This window comes from Trematomus bernacchii, unplaced genomic scaffold (assembly GCF_902827165.1).
Source record: "Trematomus bernacchii unplaced genomic scaffold, fTreBer1.1, whole genome shotgun sequence".
Lineage (NCBI taxonomy): Eukaryota > Metazoa > Chordata > Actinopteri > Perciformes > Nototheniidae > Trematomus > Trematomus bernacchii.
Genome location: NW_022987582.1, coordinates 8,553,969 through 8,566,662, shown reverse-complemented (window position 1 = coordinate 8,566,662; position 12,694 = coordinate 8,553,969). Strand labels below are relative to the sequence as shown.

Sequence of the window (12,694 nt, the reverse complement as noted above, 5' to 3'; positions counted from 1 at the left end):
CATAGTTTTAGAACCAACCAAGTGTGTATGTTTTGTCAGGGTAGTAATGGTTCCAATTAAGGTTGGTTTAAACTAATTGCTTGTCAGATTGTCTAAAGCTTTTGAAACCCCTTCCCCCCACACACATAGTGAAATTAGGGGGGGCTGCATTTGACGTTTTTTTTACTTTCTTGAAATGAACAATTTCAAGAATCCTGAATCCTTTACATAGCGATTGGCCAATTTTTTTCATTCTCAACAAAATCATCCTGAAATAAATCCTTAATAATAATTCCTGCAAGGAGAAAAAAAAGGTATTTCTTACTTTACTTTCTCTAGATATGGCAACTGCTTAGACAGAGTACAATCAATTCCTTATATGAGCTTTTAAACTTTGGCCTCCCTACCACCTGGAATGCCCTCAACATCTATCTAAAGACATCCACCCAGTCCACAACCATTTTTGAAAAGTCCACCTCACTCTTCAAAGAGTTACTTCTCTAAGTTACATATAGGTAACTTCACTCGCTTTTATTTGGGATATAGTAAACAGTTTCATCATATCATCAGTCAATTTCTATTGGGTTACAGTTTTTTATGGCTGGAATTAGGGAGACGGGGGACAGAGAAAAAATTAGACTGGAGGAGTTGGCAATCTTCCACAGTGGTCACAAACTCTGTCACTGGCATAGAGAGAGCAAGAGACTCAGAGAGTGTGAGGTAGGCTGAATCCCAGCTACAGTTAGTGACAGACTAACAGAAACAGAGAGTGAAATGTGAGAAAAAGCAGAGACAAGGAGAAAGAGATGAGAGGAGACAGCAGCAGGGAGAGAGCTACCAGAAGACAGCAGCTGTCTAAAGAAGTGCCACGCTGGACTTATGGCTAAAGGCGCAATGACCGCCCGGATTTTCTCACTGCTTTCTATCCCTTCTTGAAACAGTATCTTCTTTGGTTAGTTTGTGCTGTGCTGCTTTTCATTCTCTAACCTTTGTCTTTACTCTTCCAAACGGGATGAGGTGGCAAAATGGATGAAGAACATGTAATATAATAGACAAAAAGTGGTAAAGTTAGACTTGGTATTACATGAAAGCAAAAAAAAAATCAGTGGGAGATAATGTATGTGACATTGGTCTAATGTGTTCTACATTCTCTGAAAGATGCATCATTTCTTGCGAGCCCAGTTTTATCGAGTCCAGCCATGCTGTAAAAAGAGAAAACAGTGTCCGGGTTCAGGTTATTCTCTCGAGTGAAGTGTCCTTGAGCAAGGAACTGAATTCTTACCAGCTTATTGGGCAGAATTCTCTAGCTGTGTCTGACCTCGAACCTCTCTTTGAAGAATCAAATCATATTTGTTTTATTTTGTGATAAATAACATTCGAGAGAAGATATAAACAACCTTGTGAGGAAGCACATTTTTAAAACTTGTCCAGGCAAATTCGGAGAAACCAGAAAGACATTTCTTATCCTCATAACAATTGATTTGTTTTATATTGTTATGGAGTAAAGCACATTTAAAACGTATTAATTGCCTACCCTAGTTCCAACCTTACCATGTCTATGAAACTTTTCTCCCGTCTGTTTGGTCAGGTGCTACATTACCCTAGCCCAGGCTCTCGGTATGAGTATGGGGGGGGCCCCTGCTGGTCCTGCAGGAACAGGTAAGACTTGAGCATGCAGTACATGTCACAATTGTGGGAGATTGTCCCTAACATACATGTTTCTGCTCCTGTAGTACAAGTCTATATTTTTGTTGCTTAAGTATGTTGGTCTTTTATAGAACATTTTAATTTATCCAGAATACTTTATATTGTGTATTATTTGTTATATATGTCATTTCTACTAGATATGTTTATATTTGCTGTTTCTTGTTTTTATTTAATTATGTTTATTCTTTATTCCACCTTTTAAATATTATAATGCCTGAACACATTGCTGCTGCAACAGAGAGTTTTAGTCAGTTAATAATTCCATAAAATAATGTTGCACCTCATTTAGGGATTTGAAAAATCTGCCTTTTGTTATTAGGTAAGACAGAGACCACAAAAGACATGGGCCGCTGTCTTGGAAAGTATGTTGTGGTCTTCAACTGTTCTGACCAGATGGACTTCAGAGGCTTGGGAAGAATATTCAAAGGTAAGAGTCACAAGGACAATTGGTGCAAACATTTTATGGCCAAAAAATCAGAACCATAAAGGATATAGGGATGGATTTCTTTAAAAGGGATTGGTGGTTTGGGATGAGTGATGAGGAAAACAAAGAGACAGTTGATTATATTTAAATATTTTGGATCTTTCGCGTGTCTGATATCCAGGTTTGGCTCAGTCTGGTTCGTGGGGCTGCTTTGACGAGTTCAACCGCATCGACCTCCCAGTTTTGTCGGTGGCGGCCCAGCAGATCGCAATAGTTCTCACCTGCAAAAAGGAACGTCGCAAAAACTTTGTCTTCACCGATGGAGACACTGTGGAAATGAGCCCCGAGTTTGGCATCTTCCTTACTATGGTCAGTGACACAACACTACTTTTCTCTAGTAAAGAAATGATAACAAATCGAAATAAACTGCTATTAATGTTCTACTGATACTCAGGATCTTTTATTTTCGTTGCTGATTTTACAGCTGTGGGATACATTTTATTCAGAATGCATTTGGAGAGCATGCAATGTATCACAGATAATACAGTTTTATAAGATGTAATGATAAACTGAAACGACCTGTCCCATGTCTTATATCACCATTTGTACAAAATAAAACACAAAGATCTGCTTCTTTTAAATGATATTATCCAGTGTTCTTTATCATACAGTAATAGTTTGATCAATGTTTCTTGTTGGCACAGTTGCTATCCCAAGGCAAGTCATTAAACAGAAAACAGAGCATTAGTTGTCTCATGTGGGCAGAGGGGTCAGAGATTATTCTCTCTTCTGTCTTTACTGTGTGTGTGCACATGTGTGATCAAAGGCAGGCTCTGTGCAGGGGAGAGCCTAAGCTCTGGCCATAGGGATTTAACTAACTGAATGATAGTGTTCGCTATGAACGTTAATGATGTTCTATTAGATGCACTTCAATACAGGGGCATCTCCTCTTGCACTTTATGTAGCCCTTTTATCTTCTCCTGCACTTTATATTTCGTAGCTGCTACATTGTACTGCCATGTGGTTAATGCTTATATGCTGCTCATGCTCTTTCTGCATATCATGTATTTATTTTGCTATGTATATAAATGTCATGTTCTTAAATGTTGTATGTGAGGGACTACGGATGGAAACTAGCTCAAAGCTCAAATCCGGCATGTTTACGTTTTTAAAGCATTATTTGTTTTAAATGTTCATCAATGTGCACTGTCCCTCGTCAAATAAACGATTACATGAAAAAAAATGAAAAAACTTAAGATGCTGTGTAGTTTTTTTCACGAGTACATTTATGCTGTAAATTGCACAAACTGCATACACCTGCTGTACGTTCTTCTGTATAATGTCCTGTAAAATGATTTGTTCAATATGCAATGATAAATGTTCTCACAAATTTGGTTATAGTGTTTACCGCATTTCAAACTCATCTTTTTTGCTCTCCTGTATAATCAGAACCCAGGTTATGCCGGTCGCCAGGAGCTTCCTGAGAACCTGAAGATCAACTTCCGCTCTGTGGCCATGATGGTTCCTGACCGTCAGATCATCATAAGGGTAAAACTGGCCAGTTGTGGGTTTATAGACAACATGGAGCTGGCCCGCAAGTTCTTCACTCTGTACAAGCTGTGTGAGGAACAACTCTCCAAACAGGTAAAACCAGGAGTGCAAAAAAAACATGTTTTCGCAAATAAAATCAATATTTGACTTTTTTTTCTCCAGTATTGCTCATGTTATAATTTTTTTTTTAAAAGTGCAACATTTCTGATTTCAAACACATACTTTTTTTAATATTTACATTTCAAATATTTTAAGATTATTACAATAATTTAAAATGCTTGTTATTCAGGTTTGAAACATATCCTGATGAATGACATCTAAATTGTTATCTATGATTGTCCAGGTTCACTATGACTTTGGCCTACGGAACATCCTTTCAGTGCTGCGAACACTGGGAGCAGCCAAGCGAGCCAACCCCAGTGACACAGAGTCCACCATCGTCATGAGGGTCCTCAGGGACATGAACTTATCAAAGCTGGTCAGTCTAGAATAGCATAGAATACAATAGAACCTCTAATAGATCATCTGTCTTGCAAAAATTGAAGATAGACTCACCAGAGGATCAAAGATAGATTTAACACGAGTGATACTCAGTGTTTTTTGCACATTTGTGTCTATCTGCATGTTTTTGTTTGTTAGATTGATGAGGATGAGCCGCTCTTCCTGAGCCTGATCGAGGACCTTTTCCCTGGTATCCAACTTGATAAAGCAGGCTATCCAGAACTAGAGGCTGCCATCGACTTACAGGTAGGGGAGGGGGTGAGGGATGAGTTTGTGTATGTATGCCTGGGAGAGAGAAATGGCAGAAAGGACACAGACAAAGGTAAACAGAGTTTAGAGAGAGAAATGAGGAGGATGGCTTTAATCCGCCAAAAGACTAATGGACTGTTAGACAGCTGTATACAGTATTTCATGTCACTTTTAAATGCCTCCAGATATAGCACCCAAAGAAATACGAATGGGTCACTTACCATTAAAGAGGCCAAAGACGTGAAGTATGTGCCTTCATTCATCCATGTTCAACTGGTAAATATGTGTACACTGTTATTATGCTCCGACAGGTTGAGGACGCAGGTCTGATCATACATCCTCCCTGGAAGCTGAAGGTCATCCAGCTGTTTGAGACTCAGAGGGTCCGGCATGGCATGATGGCCCTGGGGCCAAGTGGGGCTGGAAAGACAACTTGCATACACACATTGATGAAAGCAATGACAGGTAGGTTTTAGTGCAAGAGATACAAAAAAGATAACTGGCAGGCATTGAACAGGTTTGTCTGTGACAGTCAACACCTCACAAGTTGTTTATAAGTATTTATTTTGTATGCATATTTTAGTTTTAATATATTTGAGGTGTAAGATATACTTACAAATGTTAATAAGTGAATCCAATCCAATCCATTTTATTTCTATAGCGCATTTAAAAACAACAGAGTTGAACAAAGTGCTGTACATCAATGAATGTTTCTGTCAATGTCTTTTCTCACTCCTAGAGTGTGGTCAGCCTCACAAAGAAATGCGCATGAACCCGAAAGCCATCACAGCACCTCAGATGTTCGGTCGATTAGATGTGGCGACCAATGACTGGACTGACGGCATCTTTTCTACACTTTGGAGGAAAACCCTGAGAGCAAAGAAAGGTAAGGCTGCTTACTCAAAGGCGGTTGCCTACTTGAAGGTGAGCTCTGCTGACATTAACAAATAATATACTACTTTGATGAAAAACACTTGGAAATAAGCATTTATTGCAGAGACTACTAACACATGTAAATGCAATCATATTTTAGGTAACTTTGAGAATATCACATTTTTGTAATTGTTTGGTGATCAATTTTAAATTGGCAGACACCAAATAATGAATATGCATGCTTTAGGATTGACCCAAATATCTTCAGGTACTGTACCACAGGTGTGGTTCGTAGGAAACTCAACAAAAGCTACAGTAACTGTTTAACTGGCAAATGAGAAAATATGGTTCCATAACAGCCCCCTGTCTGCTGAGTTAACATAAGAGTGATAGGGAAAACAAAACAGGGATCCCCTGATTTAAGACATTATTTCTCAAATAATGAGTTTTTTTCTTTTCCTTAGGGAAAAATAATGTTATTACGTTGCAGAGAAGTTTAATTATCATGGGACCTCACTGCGTCTATAGTTCAAAGCAGCACAAACAGCTGTTTTATCTTCCTGCTCAGTTCTAACACTTCATTAAAAATGTATGTATGGATTGGTATGCGTATACATTATGTGTGCTTGCTTTTATGTTTGCAAAATATGCATCTGATGTACTCAGTTAAAGTTATCGTGCATTTTGGATGCATTTCATACTGTACTGTATGTTGTTGAGCAGACAGGAATCCAGCTTAGAAAGTAGATTATTTAAGGTCTTAGAAGAAATGAAATACTTTGTGAAAACAGGCAGTATCCATATTGAGATTTCTTGTTTCTTACTTTAGAAGAGGAAGTCTATTTTCAATCTTCTATTTTACTAAGAATTATGGTGCCACCTTTTCTGTGAACTAAACGCATTTTCAGATGCCTTTCATCCTGTAAATGGTACATAGGTGAAAGCATGGACCAGGAATCCTTTTACATTCATATCCATGTAGATAAACCAAAACACTATTTTCTGTCTCAGGTGAGCACATCTGGATCGTCCTGGATGGACCAGTTGATGCAATCTGGATTGAGAACCTAAACTCAGTTTTGGACGACAACAGAACACTTACACTGGCAAATGGAGACCGTATACCCATGGCACCCAACTGTAAAGTGGTTTTCGAGCCACATAACATTGACAATGCCTCCCCAGCCACTGTCTCACGCAATGGCATGGTGTTCATGAGCTCATCTGTGCTCAACTGGAGCCCCATACTGGAGGTGAGTTAACTGTTTAAATATAATCTTTCCTACACAGAAATATAAAATGGTGGTTCTTATGTTACGGTATATAACATATTATGAAAGCAAAATGACTAGATCAAAACTAGATCTGGGATACATTTGGCTAGTCGATGCACCCCAGGGATATATAATATGCCTATTCATGTATTGTGTGTTTAAAATATGGCTTTAACAAAGGCAATAAATATCATAATCACCATATTAAAAACTCTGTTTAACCTAGAGTTGGATCTGACTATTCATACCGCAAGATAAATTGTAATCAGTTGTCTTAATTTAGAGGACTTGACATTTCTGCTGCATCTAAGAACAAACATCACACAAGCTGGGCTTTTTAACAGGACCTACACACTGTTGTGTGAGACTAATGTTATTTACGTCCTCTTGACTACAATGATGTGATTGTTTTTCTCTCTTTCAGGGCTGGTTGAAAAAACGTGTCCCCCAGGAAGCAGAGGTGCTGAGAGAACTGTTCTCCTCCTCCTTTGCTGAGCTCTACCGCTTTAGTGTGCAGTCACTAGAGTTTAAGATGGACATGCTGGAGGCCTTTGTCATCATGCAGTGCATCAACATGCTGCAGGGACTCATACCACAAAAGGTAAGGTTACAGCTGTTCTGAATTCCCATCCATGGGACCGACTGTACTGCATCTTTTAATGATCGAGGTACATCCTACGCTCAAAAGAAAATGACTGCTGGTATGAAAGGGAGAATTCAAATAGATAAGACATTTTGAATCATTTGCTGTTCTTAGGAAAAGACAAAACTGTTGAATGATATTAGAAAAACACTTATTGTTGGATCTGTAATCCATCATATACTTTAAGAGTTTAAACAGATGGTAGCTCGTTAATGCAAAGAGAAGGGATCCAATACAAAATATATAACTCTTTTGCATAGTTTTCAGTCCAATCTAAGTGAAACTTTTTATAGTCATACAGACATCACTGGTGGAGCTATATGAGTCCTACTTGTGCCCACTATGCATAATAATAGATTTGTCTTTTTATCGTGTTCCTTTTAAAGGTCATTGGGTAGGACGGTAGGTAACTGTCAACACAACAGTACTGTTGATGAGTAATAATTAGACGAGTTAATACACACTCAAATGGTTTAGTGGCATAATTTCTCTGTAGATGAGAACACTGTGGATTCAATACATTATTTGAGGGTCTGTGAAACTTTTTTTGAGCATCTATTATGACCATGACAGATGTTTTGTGCACTTTGTTACATACTGTAATAGCTGGAACTCATCAGGGTCATCATTTTCTCTATAAAATAAACTTCAGTAGAAGGTTAATGTGGATGCTTTAACAAAGTCCTTGATCTAAATTGACTGTTACTCTACAGGAGCAGTGTGGCGAGATATCCAGAGAGCACCTGGAGCGGCTGTACGTCTTTGCCCTAATGTGGAGCACTGGAGCATTACTTGAACTGGATGACCGGAGGAAGATGGAGATCTGGCTCAGAGGGAACAACGATATCCCTCTTAACTTGCCAGACATTCCTCCTGACAGCGACAACACCATGTTTGACTACCATGTCACAGCAGATGGTATGCATGCATTGATTAACAGATGTTATCGCCTGTACATTAGATGACAGGAAATATTGAAGCTGCTTCTTGACAAGCAGACGCATCATGCCTCATGTTGTACTAAATGTTGCAGTAGGTGTCAGTTTTTCAAACCTTACTGTGAAATTGAAGACAGTTTGCACATGTCATATTTTGTACTAATCTGTCTTTTTGGTGCCCATTTCTTCTTCTTCCAGGTCAGTGGGTCCACTGGAGCACCAGAGTAGAGGAGTATGTTTATCCTTCAGAATTCACCCCAGAGTACAGCTCCATCTTGGTGCCCAATGTGGACAATATTAGAACAGACTTTCTAATACAGACCATCGCCAAGCAGGGCAAGGTGAGTTTGCTGAAAGTATAGCTGTGTACTGCCAGTCAGAAACAAAGGCTACATCCATTAAAAGACCCTTTAGGATAACTTTAGCATTATACATTTTCATCGACTGAAACCTTGACTTACTGTATGTTTCAAGGGACTCAAAAGGAGGAACAGGCACATCTAGAATATACATGTCTGTGTTCATAGCTTATGGTAAGGGTTTTGTAGGTTAGCGGCCATTGAATGTGTTCTCCATTGAGTGTATAATGCTTCATTAAATTCTGGATACAGACGACACACATGCACACATTTCAGATCAATAACATGGTAGCATGGCTGGATGCACCTGAGATCTACTAAAAGACCATATTTTAAAAATGGATGTCGATACTCTACTTGAAAGCCCATTAAATGCTTCAACACTTTGCATTCATCCACAGTGAGTGTTTGCATGCATGTGTGAAAGAGTCATTCAGATTCAAAATGCCACAAGAGGAAAGTAGGGAGCATCTGTATGTTAGTGTATTTGTAAAGAGCTGCTGTGTGTGGGGGTGATATTTCATTTAGGAAGCTCTTACATTTCCATTTACTTTTACAGGGTACATCTGCTTTTTTCAGAGGCTGATGGATATAAAGTGTGCACCAAATATGTACTAAAACCAAATATTATTTTAATATGTTAAGCTGTTATGAAGGGTAGACGTTGAAGATGGCTGATACACAGGCAATGGCCTTCAACCCCCAACATAGCGTTTTATGGATCTGTAAAATATATTAGCCAATCACTTCAAACTAAAAATTGAAAAACATGTTTTTTTCCTTTTTCAGTTTTTTCTTCTTTCCTGAGGTGTTCTGTTCCTATGTAATGCCATAGCTATACAAATGCCATATAGTTTCAGTCAACAGTTTAAATCTTAAGATCAACATGATAATGAACTGCCATTTCTGTAGTTAATTTTGTCATAAAAAGTCATATTACATTGTATGAAACATTACATTTCATTACTTTACTACGTTATCTGTGCATATAGAGGACCGGACACAATACATCTTTCATTTTTGCTAGGCTGTTTTGCTGATTGGAGAGCAAGGAACAGCCAAGACTGTTATCATCAAGGGCTACATGTCAAAGTATGATCCTGAGGCCCACATTGGGAAGAGTCTCAACTTCTCTTCTGCGACCACACCACTCATGTTCCAGGTAAATCAGAACTGTCTGTTAACTTTCCTCTTCATTCGTATACATCTTGATGTCTCATTTTCAGCCATTTTCAACGTAAAGTTGATGCACTACACCTGTGTTAACTCTGACTAATAATGCGCAGGGTGGAGGACGGACCACAGTCTTCTTCTTCCACAGTTGCATTGATTGAGCTGTTTATAACAATGTTTGTTTTTGTGGAACTTACCAGATCTGTCCTTCACTTTTTGCTCTCTTGTTCATAACCATATGTCTTGTCCTACTTTGTCCTTTGCTCCCCCTTTCTCTCTTCTAGAGGACAGTAGAGAGCTATGTGGATAAGAGGATGGGGACAACGTACGGACCCCCTGCTGGCAAGAAAATGTCAATTTTTATAGATGACATCAACATGCCTGTCATCAACGAATGGGGAGACCAGGTTAGGGGTCATTTTAACCTTAATTAATTAAATGAACTACTAAGAGTGTATTTTCACTATCTACCTCAATTAATGTTAATGAGTCTAGTTTTGTTCTTTGAATCCCGCGTTGGATCATTCTATCATAATTTTTTTATTGCATTCATACATTTTTATTTTGCACTTTACTGACCTATTTCAATTATGCAAAAAAATTTACTGATGATAACAGCAAAAAAGAATAAATTAAATAAATAATCCTACTCTTGATTTAACATTGCTTTTTGGCTCTTCATCATAGGTGACTAATGAGATTGTCAGGCAGCTGATGGAGCAAAACGGGTTCTTCAATCTGGAGAAACCGGGAGAGTTCACCAATATTGTGGACGTTCAGTTCCTAGCTGCCATGATCCATCCAGGAGGCGGTCGTAATGACATCCCACAGAGACTGAAAAGGCAGTTCTCCATCTTCAACTGTACCCTGCCCTCCAACACTTCCATTGACAAGATATTTGGTGGGTAAAAAGAATGCAGTGGAACCATTATTGAGGCATGAATTGAATCGAATTATTTAAATAATATTAAGGAATTTGTATAAAAAACGTATACTACAGTACTAACAAAATGGCATACATTATCTACTGTGTCTTATGCTTTTGATAAATATACATGCCTTGGTAACAATGCCACCTTTAACTGACAAATCACCTATAATGTAGGTGTGATTGGCATCGGCCACTTCTGTGCACGTCGTGGATTTGCCAATGACGTTCGTAGCACCATACCTCGTCTGGTGTCTCTGACCCGCCGGCTCTGGCAGTTGACCAAGGTCAAGATGCTTCCAACTCCGGCCAAGTTTCACTACATTTTCAACCTAAGGGATCTGTCCAGAATTTGGCAAGGCATGCTTTATACCAACCCTGAGGTGGTCAACTCTGTTCAGGTAAGAAGTTTAAAATATACGTTTTGTTTTTTTTAAATAAAAAATGTCATATAATTAGGGAAAGTTACACAGCTAATAAGATTAAGATAATATATAGTATCTAACATCAAATGTTCAACTGACAATACAAATACTATAGATAAGCCTAAGTTAAGCCCCTCACTGCACCATGAGCCCTACTGCTAAGAATGTATTGTGTGTGGCGCAGTGGATAGAGCGTTGGTGTTCGGATCAAGGGAGCACAGGTTCAAACCCCACTGCAGTCAGCATGTCGTTGTGTCCCTGGGCAAGACACTTCACCCCAAATTGCTCCTGTGGGGATTGCCCACAGTGTTGAGTATGTAAGTCGCTTTGGATAAAAGCGTCTAACAAGTAACATGTAATGTAATACCCAAAGTATATTCTGCATGATTAATACTCCACATATACCAGCCTTAGATTAGATAGATTCGTTTTAAACAGGTTTCTGCAGTGCTGTAATATTATTCCTCCCACTAGCCTTGTTGCATGTAAGTGTGTAAATGCAGATACATGTATTATAGACTGCAGTAGTGTAAAGGCACTTACAGAGAATGATGAAACCCCTAATTATATGGTACAGCTAATGTAGGAATTAAGAAAGAGAATTGTTTTTTGGTAGGGAAGAATAAACAATTCTAGCATTGCAAGCTTGATTCTTGCTGAGGTGGCAACATTGCCTATTGTTTTGTGGCCTCACTGAATAATAGAATGCAATGAAATATATCATCTACCTGAGGCTGCCAAGGGTCATAGCAACTATGTTCAACATCCCTGCTGAGGCTTTCAACTCACCTCAGAAGAATTATGCTGTGTCTCTTAACTTGAATATATCCTTAAGTGCACTGTTAACACACGTACTTGTGTGGTGTGTACATTTTTTCAGGGTAGTGTTGTCTCAGTGGGCACACTGGAAATGAAAATGATCACTGTTAGAAAGCTAGCAGAGTTATGTATAAATTGTTAAGGGCTCCATACTCAACTTTTCGACCGGTATGAGTGCACATCCTTTTGCCATACTTAATAGTGTACATGCACCTATGCAAGGAAAATAGCAAGTGCAACTTCAGAATTACCAAAATTGTAACTCAACACGAGACTGCAAGATGCAAGTGTTGTAAAAAGACATGACCACTAAGAACAGAATACATGACAGTATTGATTACCAATACATGAAATGTTTACTTCATCTTGAGGTTGCTGTATGTGCAGAAATCCTTAAATCAATACATCTAATCAATGTCTGGCTTAGTGATAACACCGTAAACAAATCATCCAGTGTGTCTGCCTAATGTGAAGCTTTTTTACTTACACATTAGACTCATCAAATTCTATAATTAAAGGTCCCATGTCATGGCCATTTCTACTGATCATAATTCCATTGTTGAGGTCTACTAAAATAGATTTATATTGTGCAATTTTCCAAACTCACATTGGTTTCTCATACAGCATCTCTGTATAGCATGTGTATTCACTCTCCTAAACGGCTTGTTGGAGCTCCTGCCCCCCCCTCCCTGTGAGCCCAGTGTGCTCCGATTGGTCAGCTCGGTCACTCTGTTCTGATTAGTCAACCACCAGAGAGGCTCCGCCCATGTCTAACACAGTGCTTTTCTCGGCTCTGAGCGGAACATCAGTTTTACAATGGCGTCGGTACAGCCGTATATGTTATACGCTAA

General features: G+C 38.8%; 1 protein-coding gene across 2 annotated transcripts in view; it reads left to right on the top strand.

The window, feature by feature from the left end:
* The window catches only part of dnah5 (dynein, axonemal, heavy chain 5), a 99,036-nt gene that overhangs the window by 29,615 nt on the left and 56,727 nt on the right, over positions 1–12,694 (top strand). For both annotated transcript variants that reach the window (XM_034128142.1, XM_034128143.1), the window contains exons 40-55: positions 1,568–1,638; positions 2,006–2,113; positions 2,292–2,479; positions 3,560–3,754; positions 4,005–4,139; positions 4,301–4,408; positions 4,723–4,876; positions 5,151–5,297; positions 6,296–6,537; positions 6,983–7,159; positions 7,915–8,119; positions 8,338–8,480; positions 9,526–9,660; positions 9,956–10,078; positions 10,359–10,572; positions 10,777–11,000. In XM_034128142.1, the coding sequence (XP_033984033.1) occupies positions 1,568–1,638; positions 2,006–2,113; positions 2,292–2,479; positions 3,560–3,754; positions 4,005–4,139; positions 4,301–4,408; positions 4,723–4,876; positions 5,151–5,297; positions 6,296–6,537; positions 6,983–7,159; positions 7,915–8,119; positions 8,338–8,480; positions 9,526–9,660; positions 9,956–10,078; positions 10,359–10,572; positions 10,777–11,000 (2,569 nt within the window). The remainder of the gene's footprint in view (positions 1–1,567; positions 1,639–2,005; positions 2,114–2,291; positions 2,480–3,559; positions 3,755–4,004; positions 4,140–4,300; positions 4,409–4,722; positions 4,877–5,150; positions 5,298–6,295; positions 6,538–6,982; positions 7,160–7,914; positions 8,120–8,337; positions 8,481–9,525; positions 9,661–9,955; positions 10,079–10,358; positions 10,573–10,776; positions 11,001–12,694) is intronic.